The sequence below is a fragment of the Scylla paramamosain genome, chromosome 47, assembly GCF_035594125.1.
Source record: "Scylla paramamosain isolate STU-SP2022 chromosome 47, ASM3559412v1, whole genome shotgun sequence".
Taxonomy (NCBI): domain Eukaryota; kingdom Metazoa; phylum Arthropoda; class Malacostraca; order Decapoda; family Portunidae; genus Scylla; species Scylla paramamosain.
The window spans coordinates 4425001-4447500 of NC_087197.1; the positions used below are offsets into that span (position 1 = coordinate 4425001).

A 22500-nucleotide genomic window follows, 5' to 3' on the forward strand; every position below is an offset into this window, starting at 1 on the left:
GGGAGGGGAAGTGAGGGGCAGGGGAGGGCTGAGTGTATATATAAGAGCATTTTTTATTTTTTTCCCATTTTTTCCCCTTCCTTTTCCTTATTTTCATCCTTTTTTTATATTCATTTAGCTTTTTTTCCTCCTTTTCCTTCTCTTGCTTTCTTTTCTTTTTCGTCTTTTCTCATCATTTATCTTTTTCCCTTGTTTTGTCTCATCTTTAGGCTTTTCCTCTTTTTCTCTTTTTCCTCTCTTTCTCCTCTGTTTTGTCTTTTCCCCTTTCATTCTTCTCATTTACTTGTTTCCTTTCTTTGTCTCTGGTTTTTTCTTCTTTCTTCCCTTTTCCTGATTTCCTTCCATCTTTTACCCTCTTAAAATTTTTCCCATTTTTTTTTCCTTTTCCCCTCATTCCCCGTTTCTTTCATTCCTATTTTTCTCTTCTTTCCTTCTCCTCTTCTTGTTTCCTGTGTGTTTTTTTTTCCCCCAACTTTTCCCCTCTCTCTCTCTCTCTCTCTCTCTCTCTCTCTCTCTCTCTCTCTCTCTCTCTCTCTCTCTCTCTCTCTCTCTCTCTCTCTCTCTCTCTCTCTCTCTCTCTCTCTCTCTCTCTCTCTCTCTCTCTCTCTCTCTCTCTCTCTCTCTCCACAAAATTCTGCAGTAGTGTTAGAGTTATAAAAAATGTACTTTTATTTTTATTTTTTTTTATTTTTATTTATTTATTTTATTTTTTTTATGAGGGAGGTGAGTGAGGGGATGAGTGGCCATGGGGGGTGCCCTGGTAGCCTCTTCCCCCCTCTCCCTCCCCTCTTCCTCCCCTCTTTCCCTCCCCAAACCCCCCCACCAGTTCTCCCTTATTGATCCTGTCTCAACCCCCCTCATCACCCCTCTTTCTCTCTCTCTCTCTCTCTCTCTCTCTCTCTCTCTCTCTCTCTCTCTCTCTCTCTCTCTCTCTCTCTCTCTCTCTCTCTCTCTCTCTCTCTCTCTCTCTCTCTCTCTCTCTCTCTCTCCCCCCCCCCCCCTTCACCTCCCTCACCCCTCTTGTCTCCTCTCCCTATCCCTCACCCTCTCCCTGTCTCCCCTACCTCCCTTCCTCTCCCCTAACCCTGTCTCCCCTCACCCTCCTCTCTCTCCCCCACTCCCCCCTCACCCCCCAGTCTGTATTTATAGGTTTAAGGTCCTCCCCATACTTCTTCCCTCTTATTATTATTATTATTATTATTATTATTATTATTATTATTATTATTATTATTATTATTATTACTGGTTGGTATACATACATGGGTGTGTGTGTGTATGTACGTAGGGTGTGTATGTGTGTATGTATACTTAGCTTTTGTTTTTTTGTGTTCACCAAAGAGGCTCCTGTGTGTGTGTGTGTGTGTGTGTGTGTGTGTGTGTGTGTGTGTGTGTGTGTGTGTGTGTGTGTGTGTGTGTGAACATTTATTGAATTGTATTAGTTTGTTCAGCTCTCTCTCTCTCTCTCTCTCTCTCTCTCTCTCTCTCCTCTCTCTCTCTCTCTCCTCTCTCTCTCTCTCTCTCTCTCTCTCTCTCTCTCTCTCTCTCTCTCTCTCTCTCTCTCTCTCTTTTTACTTTGAATTTTGTGTATTTTTTCTTTTCATTGTTACGTTTAGCATTGTGTATTTCCTTGACTGTATTAATCTTATTTCTTTTCCATCCTTTAGTTTTATTTTATGTATATTTTATTTTTTATCAGTGTAAATATGTATTAGTACACACACACACACACACACACACACACACACACACACACACACACACACACACACACACACACACACACACACACGTATACATCGTGTGTGCGTTCAGAACTATAGCATTTAATTATGTATGATTGCATTTATGCTTTGTTCTTTCCTTCCTTCCTTCCTTCCTTCCTTCCTTCCTCATCATGTGCCATATTGAAGAAAAACACACACACACACACACACACACACACACACACACACACACACACACACACACACACACACACACATACACACACACACACACACACGTACGTTTTTTTTTTTCTACATTGTGCGTATATGTGTGTGTGTGTGTGTGTGTGTAGCCGTATAACTTGCCTTCCTTCCATCAGTGTATGTACGTATGTATATATGTGTGTGCTATGTCCACATGCATCATTTTTGTTTTCTTTTTTTTTTCTCTTTTTTTTAGACATTTGAATTTACATATGTAAAGTCTATTTTTAAAGGACATTTTATCTCACTATATATATTTTTTCCTCTCTGTCTTTCTCTTCTCTCCTTGAAATGCCCCTTCGTGTAAAGAATTAAGATAACCGTGTAAATAGCAACGTTTTGTAGGCGTAACTCTAGAGCGAGGCGACGTAAACATAGGAGTAGACCAGTATTTGTAGCGGTCCACCCTCCTCTTTGTTTTGTGACGAAAGACGTGCGCCGTTTTATACATGCGTAAAGTATTGTTAAGTAAATGCCACTCAACACACTCACACACACACACACACACACACACACACACACACACACACACACACACACACACACACACACACAATTTATAAGTATGTGAAGTAGGTACTTAAAGTTATCAGCCATGAAAGTTATATTTGACGTAAGTGTTAAGTAATGGTTCAGGTGGTTAATTGTGACTTAAACTTGTAATAGAAATGCAAAGTATCTCTCTCTCTCTCTCTCTCTCTCTCTCTCTCTCCTCTCTCTCTCTCTCTCCTCTCTCTCTCTCTCTCTCTCTCTCTCTCTCTCTCTCTCTCTCTCTCTCTCTCTCTCTCTCTCTCTCTCTCTCTCTCTCTCTCTCAGTCAGTCAGTCAGTTAAGTCCATTCCCTTCCCGTCCATTGTGTGTGTGTGTGTGTGTGTGTGTGTGTGTGTGTGTGTGTGTGTGTCATTCCACTAGACATTATAGAGGAAGAGAACAAATAGAACAAAGATTGAAAGCTAAACACTCATTCCACTATGTTATGTTAGTCTGTCTTATCTTGGGGAGGTCACAGTGGCAGGGTCAGGGTCAAGGTGTCAGTGTGAGGGTCTGTACAGTCTTGTCTTGGGAAGGTCACAGTGTAGGTCAAGTTGTCAGTGTGAAGGTACAGTCTTGTCTTGGGGAGGTCACAGTGTAGGTCAAGGTGTCAGTGTGAAGGTACAGTCTTGTCTTGGGGAGGTCATAGTGAAGTTAGGTTGAGTTGATCTGATCTGGGTTGGTTTGGTACTTTAGTCCTTTTGTCAGATTTGTTGTAGGTAATGTTGGATCATGGTAGTGAAGATTATGTCCATGTGGTGTTGTTTGGTCTTTTTACGTAATCCCCTTTTTTTTATTTTATTTATTTAATAATGCCTAATGTTAATTTTGGAGTTTATATGAATTTGTTGGTGTTTTTTAGGGTGACGCCTTTAATTGGTAACGTGAATTTGAGGCTTTTAGCTCATTTTTTGGTGTGTGAATCTGTAATGTGACGGCCTGACTGGTGTGTGATTGTGATCGGTATTGTTTTTATTCCCAGCATTTAGATTTTTCTTTTACCAAGTTTCTCATGTTTTGGTCATTGCTTTTATTCGTAATGTTAACTCCAGACTTTTATGTGTTACTTTTTGTTTTGTTTTGTCCTGTTTTCAGTTTTTTTTTTTTTTTTTTTTTTTTTTTTTTTTTTTTTTTTTTTTTTTTTTGACACTATGAATAAAGTTAACATTGAACGTTATTGTTAGAGATGTAGAGCCTGAAGAGGCCGTGAGGTGAGGTGTGGTGCCCTGGACACAGTGGTGCCATGAGATGGTGGAGGGTCTGTCCCACTGTCCAGGACAGTTGTGGTGTTGCAGGAGTGTTGAGTGTGTTGTGCAGAGGGTGTGAGTTGTGGAGAATGTGGTGCCCTGGCACCAGTGACGTGATGGCATGGCGGAAACGCTTCACTTCAGTCTTGAGAATGATCAGACAGTGTTACAGTCTTAATTGTAACAACACTTGTAGAGGCAGCTTGGTGAGGAGCACACCAGGTGTCTCAAACATGTTCATATCAGCTCATTTTTAAAGTAGTACGCAGTGCAGTGCCTCAGCACAGTGAAATATCACGTAATGGATCGTAAGATTTGTAGTGGTATGTGTGTTCTTAACATTAAAGTATTGTAGTTTGTGGCCTTAACTGTTATAAGATTTAAAGAAACATTATAAAGACACTAAGCCTTAAAGACTACAGTGGTGTTGTCAGGTTTTGAACCGATTTGAATGTTCACTTTTGTCAAAAAAAAGTTTTTGGCTTTAAATATAGAAGATTTAAAGAAAATGTGTGATTATGAACAGACTTGATGCCTTGAAAACAATATTACTTTGATCAGATTTTTAAAAGACTGGAATGATTTGTACAGAATTATTATCAGAAGCTTGTTGCCCTGGCTTAGCAGTTACAAAATTTCTAGATACTTATTACAGAAAATATACGATGGCTTCAGATTTATATAAATCTGAAGCCATCGTATATCTGAATTTTCAAAAGACTTGCATGTGTGTAGTGTTAGGTGTTACAAGCCTTCAAGCTGTTCAGTTACAAAAAAGCCTTAACAGTGTGCCTGTAATGCATGATGAGGTTCAGAACTATTGTAATTGTGTTCACGATTGTCATCAGAGAGTCTGTGTGGCCTTGAGTGTTACGAGGTTTTAGGAGACCTTGATGGTGAGAATACTGCGCCCTGTGTTGACCTGCCAGCATGTGTGAGTCAGCCAGCTTGTGAAGAGTAGTGGCCTGAAGAAATCTGCAGTGCTCAGTATTACAAGATCAAGAAGCTGTGGGATTCCAAGCCTAAAGGATGTGATGGTTCAGAATAGAATGTCTTATTTTGAAATATAAATTACTAGAAATTATTAGCAGACTCGAATGTTACAAGATAAACACGATACATAGTTTTCAGAGTAATGTTTGAGTATATAACGGCATACTTTGAAATCTGAATTACAGGAAATGAGTTACAAGAAGCTTCAGGATTTTGAGACGAAAAAATGTAATGTTTGTGAACTCCATATATGCATTTTAAGCCATCTCACAGACTCAAATGTTGAAAGATGAAGTGTCTTGGACTTTAAAGATGAAAAGATGTGATATTTGTGGTCTTGATATATTTAAAATTATCGTGGAAACTCTGATGTTGAAAGGTGAAGGGAGCTATGGGGTTTGAAGATGAAAATATATGAAGCTTAAGAATGTTATATATTTTAAACTCTATTGCAGACTGAAGTGTTAAGAGATTAAGAAATTGTAGGATATTAAGACGAAACGATGCCATGTTTGTGAATGTTAAGCTGTTTATTTTAACTTTCTACAAACTCAGAGAAGATTGAAGTTACACGACTTTCGAGATAAGATGTGAGGTACGAGAATGATGTCTGTTTTAAAGTGTATTGTGGACTGGAGTGTTAGGAGGCCAGGAAAAGATCTCTCTCTCTCTCTCTCTCTCTCTCTCTCTCTCTCTCTCTCTCTCTCTCTCTCTCTCTCTCTCTCTCTCTCTCTCTCTCTCTCTCTCTCTCTCTCTCTCTCAAACAGTCCAGCAGGTTATCATGCGTTGAGGCAGGAATGTAGCCTGATGTAGTACTGACTGGCTGTTGATTGGCTGGCATCGTTAGCATCAAACCAATACACTTACTATCCTTTTGTCTTAACTATCATTGACTATTAGTACTATTATTATTTTAACTGACAGGCTGCCTCTTGTGTATGCGTGCGTATGTGTGTATGTAAGAGTGTACATTCGTGTGTGTGTGTGCATGTGCGTGTGTGTTAATCTGATGTACACACTGTAATGCGAAATAGTACAAGTATAATACATGTGTAAAATACTTCCACTTAGCTAGCCGTGTATGTACGTATGTTTGTAAGTATAGATACATTAATGAGCCGTAGTGGGAGGACGAACAGGAGGAGGAGGAGGAGGAGGGAAAAGAAGAGGTTAGGGTAATGATGAAAGTGAAGGAGGATAGAGAGAGGAGGAGGAGGAGGAGGAGGAGAAGGAGATTTGCCTAATTATATAATGTCACACATGTCACAATTCCCTCATTAATCCTTCCCCATTTTCATCATTCTGTTTCTTCCTCCATTTCCTTTTTTTTCACGTAATTTCTTTATCTCCAGTTTTATCTATTTCCTCTTTCTATTCCTTCTTACTTTATTATTTACACTTCTTTCTCTTTATTCCTATATGTTTTACTCTATTTGTCTATTATATTTTATTTTACTGTTTTGTTTTGTTTTATTTTTTATCCACATTTTTGTTAATTCTCCGTTTCCGTTCCGTTTTCTTTAAATTCCTACTCCGTTTTCTCTTTTCTCGTTAATTTACTTATTTTATTTTTATTTTATTTGTTTATTTTTTTTATTTGCTACCTCCTGTTCTCTCTTCCATTTCGAATGTTACGAGTGGCGCCATTTCTCTCTCTCTCTCTCTCTCTCTCCTCTCTCTCTCTCTCTCTCTCTCTCTCTCTCTCTCTCTCTCTCTCTCTCCTCTCTCTCTCTCCTCTCTCTCCTCTCTCTCTCTCTCTCTCTCTCTCTCATCCAAAAAAGCAAGCGAGATCAGAACAAAGAAAAGAAAAAAAGACATGAATTTGTAAAGCTTCCGAAAGGTTACTTCCCCCCACCCCCCCATCTCCCTCCCTCCCTCCTACTCTCCCCCCTCTCCCTTTTTCTCCTTCCCTCCCCTCTCGCTTTGTCATGGTCTCTCTCTCTCTTTCTTTTCCTGTTTTTGTTTTCATTGTATGCTCTCTCTCTCTCTCTCTCTCTCTCTCTCTCTCTCTCTCTCTCTCTCTCTCTCTCTCTCTCTCTCTCTCTCTCTCTCTCTCTCTCTCTCTCTCCTCGTAAGGTCACATTTTTCATCATAAACTAAAGATGATATTTGTAACTTTTTATCATTATTATTACCGTTATTATTTTTTTCCCCCTCTCAGTCGTCCTTCCCATGTATATAGTTTTCCCTTCACCCATATTTTTTCCCCTTTTCTGAAGTGTTGATTAGGATACGTGCCTTCCCTAGCTCTGGTTTGACTTAAAAGGTCCATTTTTTTTATATATATAGTAAGTTTAAGTTCGGGGTTTGCGGGGAAAAACAATGCATTTTATTATTATTTTTATTATTATTATTATTATCATTATTATTATTATTATTATTATTATGACATGGGCGAGGTATGTGTTCGTAATAATAATGTAGTTATTATTATTATTATCATCATTATTATTATTATTATTATTATTATTATTATTATTATTATTATTATTATTATTATTATTATTATTATTTTGTCGCCCACACCTGTAATTAAGGGAGAGGAAATGGACCGATATTGTATTATACTTTATCAATAAACTCATTTTGTTAACGAGATTTTTCTTTAGTAGTAGTATTTTATCTACGCCTTTTTTTTTATCTTCCCGTTTTCTTTTGAAAATATTTGCCGTCTCTCCCTCTCTCTCTCTCTCTCTCTCTCTCTCTCTCTCTCTCTCTCTCTCTCTCTCTCTCTCTCTCTCTCTCTCTCTCTGTTTTATTGCAGGCCTCAGTATACATACGCTCTCTCTCTCTCTCTCTCTCTCTCTCTCTCTCTCTCTCTCTCTCTCTCTCTCTCTCTCTCTCTCTCTCTCTCTCTCTCTCTGTGTGTGTGTGTGTGTGTGTGTGTGTGTGTTTTTTAATGCAGGCCTCGGTATACATAAGCTTCCACATTTCTATGGAAATGCACATTCTGAAAGTTCCTCTCATGATAGATTTTGATATACAAAACATTAATCTTAAGTCTTTATGCAGAACAGAATTTAGGCTCTCACTGTTCTCACATTTATTTCTAGTATCATGCTACATAATTGAATTTTAAACATTTCTTCACTAGTTTCCAGTGACTAGAGTTTTATCTGGCAAATCCCGAAAAGAGTTGAGCAAGTATTACTTGAGCTGCAGGGATACTGTGACACTCGAAGCCGTGCCGAGATGAAAGAACCGGTTGATAACAGCAGAGTAATCAGACACGCCGACTTCTCCAAAACACTCTAGGCGGGAGATCTGAATTTGCAGTGCTGTTGCAAACCTCCGGTCTATACATGTGTTGTGGTTGATTGCACAAACATATCATGAAAGAAGAGCCAAAGTGAGAAAAGATGGGTTGTATTTCCAAAAAAAAGCGGTAACTCGGAGAATACGACTTAAAACTTTTAGAGATACGACGCAAACAGACAATCTTCACCAGTGTCCTGCCAACTAAGATTTCGGATCAAAACATGGTCGTTTCTTTCATATGTGCCAGCATTTATAAAGTTGTATCTTAATTGTATAACCTGAACGAATAAAATAAACTTATAGAGGAAAAAAAATAACATTTGTCCTAAGGTGACGATTTATATACATCCCAGGTCCGAGATAATGTGCGTAGTGTTTACCTCGTTTTGCCACATTTCTTGCTCTCTGCTTGATGATGGCGGCTGAAAATGTTCCTGATATTTTATTAGTTGGTTGATAACACACAGTTGCCGTAGATTTATTTATTTATTTATTTTTATTTATTATTATTTTTTTTTCAGAATACCGCACTTTTTGTGTGAAATTAAGTCAGCTGGTGAATCTGGCAGTTTCACCATTGTGAACCTCGTTTGGTCCAGACCAAACGAAACCTCGAAAACTTCACAGTTCATAATAGAGGCCTTGGAAGAACCCCGCGTGGCACACTGCAGAAGACGTGAGGGAGGGAGGACCTGGCAGGAATCTCAATATTACGTGAGTTTTACAGACTATTAAGCTTGTAAAGAGGTACTAATAGTCTGGTAACATACGTGAGGTGTTTACGGGAGAGAGGAAGGCAGGGAAAAGGAATCAGGGATGGAAATGTGTTTATGGTGGCCATAATGGTGGTGATGGTTGTTGGTTAGCTGATAAGAGGGGCAGTCCGCAGTGGCCAACTGTTATGTCATCATAGCGTCGGACGAGGATGTAGCTTTGGCAGTGGATGTTTGAGACCTCGACATAATTGGTAAAATCATGCTTTGCTGTCAAATGATGAATAAGTCATTTATATTTATAAGAGTAAATTTACGGTGAAGCTAAAATACTGAAAGGCACTAGCGAGGCTGGCTGGTGTCACGATACGTGCCCCGCCCACCATTCAGGTCGTGACGTCAGTGTGACGTTTGACTGTGACGCAGTAATGATCACCGACCTGACTGGCTTGACTATTCAAAAGTTAATTCGTCATATCGACGTCACGATATGAGTGAGAGTTATGTGATGTGTGGTAGAAGGTAAGTGGAGGGAGGAATAGCTGGGAACATAACAATGGTGATCGTGGTGTGGTAGAGGGTGAGAGGTGAAAATTGGTTCAAATATGTTTGTGGTGGTGGCTGTGGTGTGGTAGAGGAAAGGAAAGGTAAAATTAGGAACAAGTAAATAATGACGGCCGTGGTAGGGAAGATGGAAGTAGTTCACTGGAGATGAGGGACAACATAAGTAAGTCAAATAAATATTTAGTGTTTTTACGAGTTATTGACACATTGGTGGTGGTGGTGGTGGTGGTGCGAGGCGCCTTGCTGCTGCTGTGGGTGTTCTCATCTCCATGTAGCAAGTTGAAATTCACTGAAATAGTTGATATTATCTTTAAATGTTCAAGTTTAGGTGTGTAGACAAGATGGCGGCTGCTTCGGTGCTTCAGTGACTCAGTGATGCTTCATTTGAATTACGGTTCGGCTGTGCAGTGATGTAATTGAATAAATTGATCGATTTGTGTGAAGGCGCCGATAATTGAATTATTGTCTCGTGTGAAAGTTAATGATATTTTAGAATGATTATTGTAATGAGGTACAGCAATCACAACAATCGTCATTAAACTGTTGAAATATTAACTATTGGTCATTAATTACGATAGAAGAGATGGACGAGAGATGACTAATAATTAGGTTTATTGTCCACTTGTTAAATAATCAGTCAATGAATAGTTAAGTAATAGGGTAGTTAATTAATACAGGACGAGGCAAGATGGTAACTAATTTTATAATAACGAAAGACTATTATCCACTTGTCAAGAATAGTTAATGAGTGGTTGAATAGTAGTGGTTATTGAATAGTGGATAGGACAGGATAGCGTGAACGGTGATACGCTGCTTGTTTGTCGAGGGTAGGTGGATGACGGGCCAGTTAACGGCAGTGAGCGAGAGGGAAGGTAGGAATGACTGGTGTGGGGAGTCTGTCATGCGCTTGTTAAGTATTGGGGCAGTAATGTTTGATACGGTAGTCTGTTGTCCGCGTGTCAAGTAATGAGTAGCTAAGTGTGAGGAAGGGCGGTTGGTTGGGGAGGTGCCGCGAGGGGCGTGGTGAGGCAGCTGGTGAGGCTGACAACTTGGCCAAGCGTCACGAAAGTGTTGGCTGGTTTTCTCTTCTGTTTATTCATTTATATTTTTTTTTCTTTTTCATTATATTTGTTGTGTGTGTGTGTGATGATGATCATGATAATAATAAAAAATAATAATCAGTTTATATGTTACAGTCGTGGAGCTGAAAATATACATATTAAAGGGTTTTTGCTGGTTACAGAATGATGTGTGCGTGTGTCTGTGTGTATTCAGTTACCGTGTTCTTTTGATGCCAAACGAGTTGCAGACTTTAAAGCGACGACACACAAACACACACACACACACAGGGGGGGCGTGGGAGGCAGCCCGCACCCCGCCAGACACCTCTGCCGGCCCCGACTCACTCGCGTGTGTGCGTGCGCTTACTGCGTGCAGAGAGCGATCAATGTCCGTTGGGGGAATGTTATGAGTGAAGGTGGCGCGGTGATGTGGCGGCGGCTGGCAGGTGCCAGGAGGTGCAGTGAGGATGAAGGGTGGTGGTGGTGGTGGTGGTGGTAGAATAAACTCAGTATTTTGTTTTTTTTCAACTTTTAACACTCAGGTGTAAGTTATTGGGGTTCTCCAGGGTTTTTCGTGATTCCATTGATTCTTTGACAGGCTCTTCTGGAAGTTAATGTGGTTGTCAAGGGTGCTTCGTGATTCCAGTGATTGTTTGACAGGCTCTTCTGGAAGTTAATGGGGTTGTGATTCCAGTCATCATTTGAATCTTGTGGGAATTATTGGGGTTTCCATGATTCTGGTGATCAATTCGAGGCTCTAACCTTGTGGAAGTTGCTAGGGATTTCAAATGGCTTTTCATGATTTCAGTGATAAACTTTCTTTTCACGGTTATAGTGTTAACATAACAGGGTCTAGTTCAAGTTATTGGGTCTTGCCCCGCCCGTGTAGCCCTCACCAGCCTCGCCCAATACTGCCCCTCCCTTGTTCCACGCCACATTTATCACCTCCGTGACCCACCGTGGGTCCATTCAACCTCCCTCCCCCACGTCCCGCCCCGTGGGGTGTAGGCAAGAATCAAGACGGATCAGTTCTAAATAATATTTTATTGGTGTGTTACACCTAAAAAAAGTGTACATAGCTACAACATTTAACACTTCCATAAAGAAAAATTAAATAAAATACTATCTACCAGCATTTTACATTGAAGTTTTGTGTACAGTAACTCAAGTATTAAACCTACGGTGTCTTGGGCGTCGAGTCGCGGCCGTAGCTGACCGGACGGGGCGCCCCCTGCCCTGCCCCGCCCCGCCCTGTGTGTGTGTGTGTGTGTGTGTGTGTTGGCTGGCATATGAGCATTTATAGCACTAATTACCATGTGCAGGTGCTGTGTGTGTGTGTGTGTGTGTGTGTGTGTGTGTGTGTGTGTGTGTGTGTGTGTGTGTGTGTGTGTGTGTGTGTGTGTGTGTGTGTGTGTCAGGGCCCCACACAGCGTCCCAAGGGTGGGTGCACAGACCCCTACACCCGCCGCCGCCACCACGGCGGGGCAAAACTTGGACAAAAGTAAGTTACTGGTCACATCGCGTCACGTCTCTTCTTAAAACCTGCGTGTCCTTCAAACACATAAATAACCACTTGGTGCTCCGCCTGTTTCGTATGAATGGACCGAGGGACCCCTGGTGGTGGTGGCCTGCCGGGAGGGTGGTGGTGGTGGTGGCGCCGGGCAGGGTGCAGCAGGCTGGCGGGCTGCCGCTCCCTCGCCCTGCCTGGTTGGGAGTGGGCAGGGCGGGCAGGCAGGGAGGGGGGGAGGGGTATGAGTGGCCCCCTTGAGGTTGCTGTATTGTATATATATATTTATATCACTGTACAAACCTTAACATTACGCCCCAATGCGGGAATCAAAAAATAAAGATGATTTTCTGGTTTGTTTTTTCTCTCTAGTGTTGAATCTGTGGCAATATTTTTTTTTTACTTTTTAAACTTTTTATTATTTGACTTTTCACCACAGTCCTTTGTTCAATCAATCTCCTCCTTTGTTTATTTTGTTTTTTGCGTTTCTACACACAACACACACAGACTGAGGTTATGTCCACACTGAGGTTCCTTCCTTCCTTCCTTCCCTCACAAGGCAGGTGTTCACCGCACCAACACCCTCTCCTCCACCTGCAGTCAGCCAGCATGGCAGCAGCCGGCACCTGAGTAAGTCTGTGCTTGGCGGGGCAGGGCGGGGCGGCCGGTTGTCCTGGCTTGTGGCGCTGCAGACCCGACACACTGGTGAGGTGAGGGAGAGGCGCCCCACTGCTGCTCCTCCCCGGGGACTGACTGAGGGATGAGCTGGGTGGTGACTTGTTGAATCCTTTCTTTCAGGCAATAATAATTTGCTTCTGTTACTTCATGACAATGTTGACTCTTTATGGAACTTTTAAAAAATTTATTGATAAATTTAATGAAGTACATTTAATTTTTCTTGGATGAGTTCATGTCAGATTTGAACAGCAAACAGTAATGTGACTCCTGCCTGTGTCTTGGCTGGCAGGTTTGCTTTCTTCCATTCAAGCATTCATTGACAACTTTTACTATCACTTCAAGACATTCACTGCACTACTGTTATAGAGATTTTTGTCTCCTCTTTTCATACTACTAACATTTATTAACTTCAGGGATGTGTCATCAATCACCTATTGCCATATTAACACTCCCATGGATGTTTTGTCACCTTTTCAAACTAACATTTTGTAACTATTGCATGTAGATATTGTCTCCTCTACAAACACTGAAGACCTCCACCCTTCCCGCCCTTCCTCACCGGACACAAGCAGGTCTCCCCTGCACAGCTAACTTATGACAGGTCTGGACTGGCCCCCCTCACCACCTCCACCAACCTGCTCCCACACACCTCAACACCACCCACTGTGTACCATATTGCATCACCACCTGAATAGACAACAGCTGTTAATGATGTACCTGAATGTTCTCTCTCTCTCTCTCTCTCCTCTCTCACAAGTTCATTCTATCTGCATCACATTCACTTTCCTCTTTCTGTCAGATGCAAACACTACATTTTTTTATGTACTATTGTTTTCTTTTTTGTTGTTTTTTTTGTTTTGTTTTCCCTGTAAATTCATACAACTGGTGATTCACGCTTGTCATGATCCTTGCAATGTCTAAGAAAATAAATAAGTGAAGGGAACTTTGGCTCACGATTTGTTTCAACTAATGGAAAATTGTAATGCTAAAATTAAATAATGATATACATAGAGAAGTGATTGGATGGGTGTGTGTGTGTGTGTGTGTGTGTGTGTGTGTGTGTGTGTGTGTGTGTGTGTGTGTGTGTGTGTTTGTGTGTGAGTGTGTGGTTACTAAAAACACTACATGTAGACCAAAAAATATAATCTTTCTTCCCCAAGTGACTCGGCACCTTCTCTGTCAAGAAACAAAACATGAACAGAAAAAGGAACTGAAGAACGTAACGAGGAAAATGAGATGACAAACAAAAAGAAATGAAACAGAACTTGAAAATTGACTTGCAATGATTTATAATGGAAAGTATGAGTGAGTGAGTTACTGACACTGACACGTCTGTCTCTGCCTTCCATTCCTCTCCCTCTCTCTGCACCAGCCTGTCAGGAGCACCAGTCACTGGCTGGGAGCCGAGAGATGCCTCAAGACACGCCAAAAGACAGTGACTGCGTCTGCCTCTGGGCTGCCGGGTGGTGCCCAGGGTGTCTGAGGGAGTGGTGGCCGGGATCCCAGCTGGCCGAGAAAGACACACACACTCCCTGGCCATGGGTGGTGGTGCCATTGTCCTCCATTGTGTTTTCTGCAGTGTGGGTCGCTTCAAAGGTTTTCTTTGGCAATCCTTCCAGTTCGTGCCAAATGGTCCAGGGTGTCGGTCTTTCCATTGCAGGTGTGGCCAATCACAGGTGTGTGTGGAGGGCAGCGGTGCCTCACCAGCCCGGCCGCCACGGCCGCCCCTCCAGGCGTAGTGTTGAGGATTAAATAAACCACCAAGATGCGCACACACGGGGTCACAGCGTCACGCACACTCCCTGCCCGGGGTCACCATGGCCTGGCACCGGTGTGTCTGTGTCACACGGCAGCGCACACAGCCGCCGCCGCCGCCACAACAACAACAACAACAACACTTTGAGCCACTCGTCCCCCTCCCACCCGGGCCGCACTGCCACACATTAGCTGCTCGTCCTCGCCTTCTTGGTGTTGTTCCCCACGCCGTCCTTGTGTGCTCGCTTCTTGCTGCTGGTGGTGGTGCTGGTGCTGTCAGACCCGCTGGACTTCTTGGGGGACTCATCCAGGCTGATCACCTCAACACCACCACCGCCGCTGCGCCGCGTCGGCCGAGACCCGACCTTGGTGATGGTAATCTCTTTGCTCATGGTGGGCTGCAAGGTCAGACAAGGTTAGTGTTGACTGTGTGTGTGTGTGTGTGTGTGTGCGTTTTGTACAGGAAATATCTATGCAGTTTCTATCCAGTGTCTACAAAAGATATTTACAAATCTGTCATGACCTTACACAAATAACCACCACCACCACAATAACTTGATATAAGGCAGTGCATCTGATCTCTGGCAGCAATACATACATAGTGATATTAAACAAAACAATAATTTGTGCAGATCAAAAACACCAATTAAAGTAATCTACTGAAATCTAGACTTGAACCAATGCTTGAACTAGTAAAAAATTAAAGTCAAGTACATCTGAAAGCAATAAAAGTTAATAATAACAAAATAACTGAAGTATGATAAAGTAAATCAATAAGACATTAAATAAGCAAATCAGACACCAGCATATAAATTAACAAACTCCTTTTATTTCCTTGCAACAAACAAAAAGCCTTTCAACAAACACACAGGCCTTGCAACGAACAGCAGCGTGACTCACCGTAGAGGTGTCACACTTTTTAGAGGAGGAAAGTTTGTCTGAGGAGGAGTTGGAGGATGAGGAGGAGGAGGACGAGGTGGTGGTGGTGGAGGTGCTGTTGGTGTTGGAGGACGAACTCTTGGATTTGCCGACGACAGGCTGTGGAATGATGGTGATCTCATCGTTGATCTTGAGCGGCGACTCTGAGGAACCTAGGGTGAGGGCAGGCCTTCAGTGCGTGTGTGTGTATTACTGTATAAGCCACACAATTAAATGCACCACCAAGTTTTTATATGCTCTCTCTCTCTCTCTCTCTCTCTCTCTCTCTCTCTCTCTCTCTCTCTCTCTCTCTCTCTCTCTCTCTCTCTCAGCCCACAGACCCACAGGATGTCCCCCACAGCATGTTTACGAACCAAAGTCACACCACTGCCTCACACACACACACACACACACACACACACACACACACACTCTCTCTCTCTATCACAGCCCACAGTATGTTGATGAAGTATGTTCACTCCCTCCTCACACTCAGCACAACCCACAGACACACACTATGTATACAAACCAGTCACCTTCCCCAGCCTCTGACACAAAGACACATGCACTCTCCTGTCCTCTCACTTGCTCACCATGGCCCATAGACCCACAGTACATTGACAAACCACACCACACCACACCATACCCAAACACTCCCACCCCTCTCTCTCTCCCTCTCTCCCCCAATGCCTCACCCCCACTGCTCTGCTTCTTGCTCCCCTCCTTGTTCTTGTTGACGACGGAGTGGGCCGAGTACACGTGGTTCTCAAAGAGGCGGTACATGTTGAAGGTGGCGGTACAGACGGTGCACTTGTAAGACAGGTGGGCCGGCTTCAGGGTCATCTTGTGGTCCCTACTCACATGGTTCAGCAGCTTCCACTGGAACACCTGAAGGCAATACAAGGGGTCAGGGTGGTGGTGGTGGTGAAAGGAGTTAGTTTATGTATGTTGGGAGTACTGAGGCTGGTGTATGTTGGGAGTACTGAGGCTGGTGAAGCAATCCTCATGTTTCTTTGCACACTGCACTGATGAAAAGTAATGGTAGTAGTAGTAGTAGTAGTAGTAGTAGTAGTAGTAGTAGTAGTAGTAGTAGTAGTAGTAGAAAATAATGTTTTGAATAAAAAATACAGTTAAGTAAAAAAGGAAGGGAAGAGAATGAGAAGGCAAATACTCGATAAAAATGGAAAAAAATGTGGTTGAGAAAATAAAGGATAAAGTAAAATCTGGTAAAAAAAAAAAAAAATGTGAAGGGTGGGAGACAGGACGCACCTTGCCACAGATGGGGCAACGGCCGGCGTCCTTGCCCTTGTTGGCCGCCTCCTGCATGGACGAGGTGACCAGGCCGTGCGTGCCCAGCAGGTGACGCTCCAGACCCTGAAAATCACACGCACACATGCCATTACAACAGCAATTAATACCTAGGTATTGACATCAGCAAATCACAACAACCATATATCTATCTGAGAGCTTTACAATTATACTTTACTGAAAACAACAGGTATAAGATTAAGAGGCCCAAGACTAATAAGTAAGAACACAACCATAAACCTGTCTGAGAGCTGTACATTTGACTACATAATGCAAACAGATAAACACTGAATGAAATAAATGAATGCCACTATGAGGGCCTGAAATAAATGAATGCTGCTATGAGGGACACAAGTAGTCTATCTGTAGTGACAGCAGAGGTAACAGTAAGGAGATCAATGGGAAGGCCTCAGAGGACCCAGAATCAATGTATGGAGGAAGACATGACAAGGAGGAATGCCAGAGAAGAAATAGTGTACCAATCCAAAATGTGGGAGACTAAGAGGCTGTCCAGCTCCACAAGGGACAGTAGTAGTGTTGAATGAAATGGTGGTGGTGGCTCCTCCCTCACCTGGTCAGTAAAGAAGCGGTGTTGGCATTTCTGGCAGTTGAGCGGAGGTCGGTTGTAGATCATCTTTGGGTGGATCTTGACCTTGTGGATCAGGTTCATGTGGTTGCGCAGCTGTTCAAGGTCCTGTGGGGGAGGGAGGGAGGGAGGTTAGGCAGTGCAGCATTGGGGCACAGCTGCTGGAGGGACACTTCAGGCACTGTGATCACCTTAGGATATTTCACCCACTTCAATGGAATGCCTACAAGACACCCAAAGGATCCCTGTAGGATACCCATAGGACCCCTACAAGTAGCATGCCCAAAAGAATCCCATAAAGATCCCCTACAGGGCACCTGTAGGATATCCATAGAAACCTCCCTGTAGGATACCCATAATACCCATACAGGATACCCATAGGACCCCTAAAGAATACCCATAGGAACTTCTCTAAGATGCCCATAGTACCTTACAGGATACCCATACAACTCCTACAGGATAACCATAACAACCTCCCTGTAGAATACCCATATTAACCACAAAAGATCCCTGCAGGACCCTGTAAAGACCCCACAGGACCCCATAGGACCAAAAAGGACACTCACCTTAATATACCCGTCACAGATCTCACATATAACAAAGGACGGGTTTCCTCCGGAGTCCCCTCGGCCCTGAGAGGAGCCCTTGGTGCCGGAGCCCTGGGAGATCTGCTGGCCGGCGCGGGGCAGCGGGGTAATGGAGATGCTGGGTTGCTGCGGGGATTTGGTGTTTCCCCCTTTGCTTTGTACGCTCTGGGGGAAGGGATGGGGCAGGTGAGGCAGGGGTGAGACAGCAAAGGTGAGGTAAGGGTGGGTGTGGGAGTGAGAGGGATGTAAGGGTGTGTGTGTGTGTGTGTGTGTGTGTGTGAGACAGAGAGAGAGAGAGAGAGAGAAAACATAACAAGGGATGTGAATTTCTTGAAGTGCTGCAGTAGGGTGCGTGTGTTGGAGTGTGAGGCAGGGATGTCAGGGTGAAAAGCAGTGTGCTGTACACTGTGAAAGTAAAAGGTGGACCAGGACAGGAGGGTAAACTTGCATCTCTTAAACTCACTCACTCTCTCTACAAAAAGGTTCATGTCAATTCTTCCCCAAAGTCTGTAATCTTTCCCAAAACAATCATATCTTTCACTCTCTATCCCAATAAAGAAAATTATCTACTCCAATAATGAAATAAATGATCTACCTCAATGCAACCTTCTTTTCTTCCCTTCTCATGCACTTCACACTCACACACTTCACACTCCCCACCACCTTCCTCTCCTACCAAGGCCACACCAGCCTCACCACTCACCCACACCACACTGCTCCTTTCCCTTCCTGCAAGCAAGCCACACACAACACCCACCCATGCTCTGGTCCACCACACGACACCTTCATCAACCCTTCCTTTCCTCCCTCCCCTTGACCAACTCACCTGTATAGTGATGGAGGAGGAGGCCCCTAGACCAGGTATAAGGCTGACAGGGGAGGAGGAGGAGGAGGACGGGAGGATCCGCTGAACCCTCGCGGTCGACTGTGAAGATATGGAAAGACTGCTGACTGACCCTTGGCCACCAGACATTGGCACCAGGTGGCCACTGACAAGCTGTGGGGGCCGGCAACAGTGACAACACACTCACCACCTACTGACATTCTCTCCTCGCCACTGCCCTCCCTCCCTCCCTCACCCGTGGGATGAGCCACCGGGCCAGCCATGGAGTGAGGCGCGGGGTGGATGTGGGAGTGTGGCTGTTTGAATTGTGATGAATGCCCCCTTCATCTGAGCCACAGGGTGTGCTGTCATGCGTGATCTCAGTGTGGGGACATTTTAAGGGATGAAGGAAGGCGTCTCTTAGCCATCACTGATAGAAAGGTGTGTGCTGAGTTCACTGGAGAGAGTTGATGTGTGTGTGTGTGTGTGTGTGCAAATGGTGGAAGTGGTGAGCAAGAGACCACCAGACAACACATGTGCTCCCATCCCACACACGCATCAGTCCCTGAGTGGCTGGGGTGCCACAAGATCCCAGGGTTGGTGAGAACGGCAGGTCACGGGTGCCGTCGCTGAGCACTAAGGCTTCATTGCTGCACCACGGAGGGCTCTGCCTTGGCTGGCATTAAGGTTAAGCATCCCAAGTCCAAGATCATTTGACAAGGTAAAGTCTTTGGATTTTCTTAAATTTTGTCTGATATTTTGATACAAACTAAAATTAGACTTGCAATTCTTTAAATTTCCTACATTTATGTGATCAACTGTTACCTATGATTAGGTTTAAGTTTGAGGCAAGTTTAGTTTAAAGCTTGGCAATACTTGCAGGTGAGTGAAAATAACCAAAGAGTTAGTCACCTCAAGCAACACCCAGCCTGCGAGAAGGTACAAACACCACAATGCAACACAGGTCTGCAACACTCACTGCCGCCATCCACACCAGCACACACTCCGTGACCAGGCTGTTAATGCCGAGGCAATGGGAAGCTTTGCAAGACCAGTTATGTTGATGGATAGGGCTGACAGGTGGATGTAGGCAGGCATGTGTTATACAGGGACTGCCACATGTAGGCCTAGTGGCTTCCTGCACCAACCCTTGTGTTATGTTTCTCTCTCTCTCTCTCTCTCTCTCTCTCACAAGTCAGTGCCGGCCCCACACAAAATAGTAAAATAGTCATATATAAACACCATTAAACATATTAGTTCACAAAGAAAATGGGGAGTGAGAAGGACAATAAACACACAAGTCTGCACAGAAAACAGGGGTGTGGAGGGGCAGGAGAGGTAAGCCGAGGTATGGAGGAGGAGAGCCAGGAGGGATGAGGGCAGCAGAGGGAGACAGGGCTGTCACAAACACACACACACACTCACATGGAACATCTGGTTGCCGAGGGTGAACTGGGAGCCTGAGCCTTGGACTGTAGTGGTGGTGGTGGTGCCACGGTTGGTGTAGAGCAGGGAACCCGTACTGACTGCTCCGCCACACCCACACACAGCGGGCGAGGAGGAACAGCCACCGGGAGGGAGAGAACACGCATGAGCTACACGTAACGACACCCTAACACTCATTCACACACAAAACTCTCGTTTACTCTCACTCACACATACAATCTTCACTCTCATTGTCACTCACACACACACCCTGCACTCACTCACTCACTCAATTACTGGTCACTATACTCATGACATGCTTAGGCCCATCACAACTGATAACACTAAAATCATCAAGATATATAGGAAGAAATGTTAATAACCAATCCCTTTAAAACCAAAGGAAATTCAAAAGTACTCCCTGAAAAAAATTACTGCCAATAAAACTTCAGAAAATGACAACTACTGATCCCTGGAGAATCAAAACACAAAATGAAGAAGTCAGACTGGGAGGAAAATTTTTGGACTAATATGGATGACTGTCAGTGAGACAAACATAAACAAATTTATAAAAAAAAATACACATACACTAAAGCTTGCCACCCAAAACAACAAAAACCGCTAAATAGAAAACCCCAAACACACACACACACACACACACACACACACACACACACACACACACACACACACACACACACACTCCTCAAAACAACAACTACACTTGACAAAAAAACAAAACACAAATGTACTATTGGGAAAACTCTACCCTGGTGTAAGAAATGCATGAAAAATAACTCAAGGCTGGTGAACCATTCTGACACCATGGACAAGCAATAATCCTCTCTCACACACACACACACAAAATTTTATGTTGATGACTGTGCCTTATACCAGGTTAGGATGTTCCCACTAGTGCCTTCCCCCCACAGCCCTGAACAGCCCAGCAGAGCACCCACCAGTGTTGATGCCCCGGGCCTGGCTGGGCAGAGGGCCGGGGTTCTTGTAGGAGCCGACGGGACGACCGCGCCCCCGGCCAGCTGCTATGGACACGGTGCTGGAGGGCAGGAGGTTGGTGCCCCCCGCTGACTGGATGCTGATGTTCATGCCCGCCAGGTTCTTCGGCAGCAGGTTGGGCATCTTGACGGGCTCGAAGGCCTTGCCCAGCGTGTTGGGGCGCCCCCGGTGGATCTGGGGCACGGAGGGAGGGGGAAGGGGGGTGTTAGCTGGTCTGTGGTGCTGGTGGGGGGGAGGGAGCTCGTCAGAGTTTGGTCTGCACTTGTTGGCTTGGTTTTGCTACTTCATTCTCTACTTTATCTACTTTACATCTACTGCTTTACTGCCTTTTTTACTTTATTTCTGCTGCACGTTGACTGCCTTTTTCTACTTTATTTAGCTGCTTTACTTCTGACTCTTCTACAAGTTAAGGTTTCTCTACATCCTTTATGTATATTTCTTAATTCTTCAACAAATTAGTTACAGTTGTCATCGTTGTTACATTACACACTAGTTATTGTTATGAACCACTGCAACACTCTCTTCCTTCCACTTCCTTCCTCACTCCTACACCCTTACTAGGCTTCCTCCCTTCTCTGTGCTGACACACTCCCTCCTCCCCTCCTGTCACTCCACCACATCCACCTCACTTCCATCTCCACTACTCAACATTCTGGTATATCCCATTCCATTTCTATCTACCAACAAGTTCTCTCTCTCTCTCTCTCTCTCTCTCTCTCTCTCTCTCTCTCTCTCTTACAGCACAACAACAAACAACTGACAGATGGAGAAACTTCAGACTTTTACTAACACTGAGGGACAAACAAAACTCACTCACTCTCTCTCTCTCTCTCTCTCTCTCACACACACACACACACACACACACACACACCAAACATACAAAAAAAAAAAAAAAAAAAAAAAAAAAAAAAAAAAAAAAAAAGCAATGAAAACACACACACACACACACCTCACTAAACAACAAAAGCCTCCTCTAAAATAAAGCTACAAACTTGAAATGACTAATGCCAACAAAACCACCAAAACACAACACAGCAAAGAGGGACAAAGGGATAAAAAGAACACAGGGATGCAGGGAATGGGGACACAGGATACAGGGACACAGGGAACTTGAAAAAAAAAAAATAAATAAATAAATAAATAAATAAATAAAATAATAAATAAAATAATAAAGTAAAAATAAAATAAATAAGGGACACAGGAAACAGGTAATAAATGGTTAAAATAGACAAACAAAAGGAAGATATAATAATAATAATAATATAAAAAAAAAAAAACAAAGTCAAGGGTAGGATACATAAAAAAATAAATAAATAAATAACAAAAGAAAAAAGAAAGGGATACAGAGAAACAGGGAATGGACACAGACACAGGGAACACAGAAGAAGAAGAAAAGGGACATACAGGACAGGAGAAAAAAAGCTTAGGGCAGGGTGTGGTGAGAGAGAGAGAGAGAAAAAAGACAAACAAGGGTAATGGACAGGCTGAAACCAAAGGCAGGGTACAAAAAAGGGCGCACTTGATGACGTACATGTAATACCTTAGGGATCTTGGCCGGCG

The 22500-nt window shown here is 43.5% G+C and overlaps 1 protein-coding gene across 4 annotated transcripts in view; it reads right to left on the bottom strand.

Moving 5' to 3' along the window:
* Positions 1-11361: 11361 nt before the first annotated feature.
* The window catches only part of LOC135094865 (MOG interacting and ectopic P-granules protein 1-like), a 37274-nt gene continuing 26135 nt past the window's right edge, over positions 11362-22500 (bottom strand). For 2 of the 4 annotated variants that reach the window (XM_063995327.1, XM_063995328.1), the window contains 10 exons: positions 22472-22500; positions 20883-21114; positions 19924-20024; positions 18502-18600; positions 17655-17840; positions 17074-17196; positions 16464-16568; positions 15890-16082; positions 15177-15367; positions 11362-14674 (listed from right to left, as the gene is read on the bottom strand). The exon at positions 22472-22500 is cut by the window's right edge and continues 184 nt beyond it. In XM_063995327.1, coding sequence (XP_063851397.1) covers positions 14465-14674; positions 15177-15367; positions 15890-16082; positions 16464-16568; positions 17074-17196; positions 17655-17840; positions 18502-18600; positions 19924-20024; positions 20883-21114; positions 22472-22500 — 1469 coding nt within the window. In that variant the 3' untranslated portion in view covers positions 11362-14464. The remainder of the gene's footprint in view (positions 14675-15176; positions 15368-15889; positions 16083-16463; positions 16569-17073; positions 17197-17654; positions 17841-18501; positions 18601-19923; positions 20025-20882; positions 21115-22471) is intronic. The other 2 variants (XM_063995329.1, XM_063995330.1) reach the window with 2 other exon arrangements.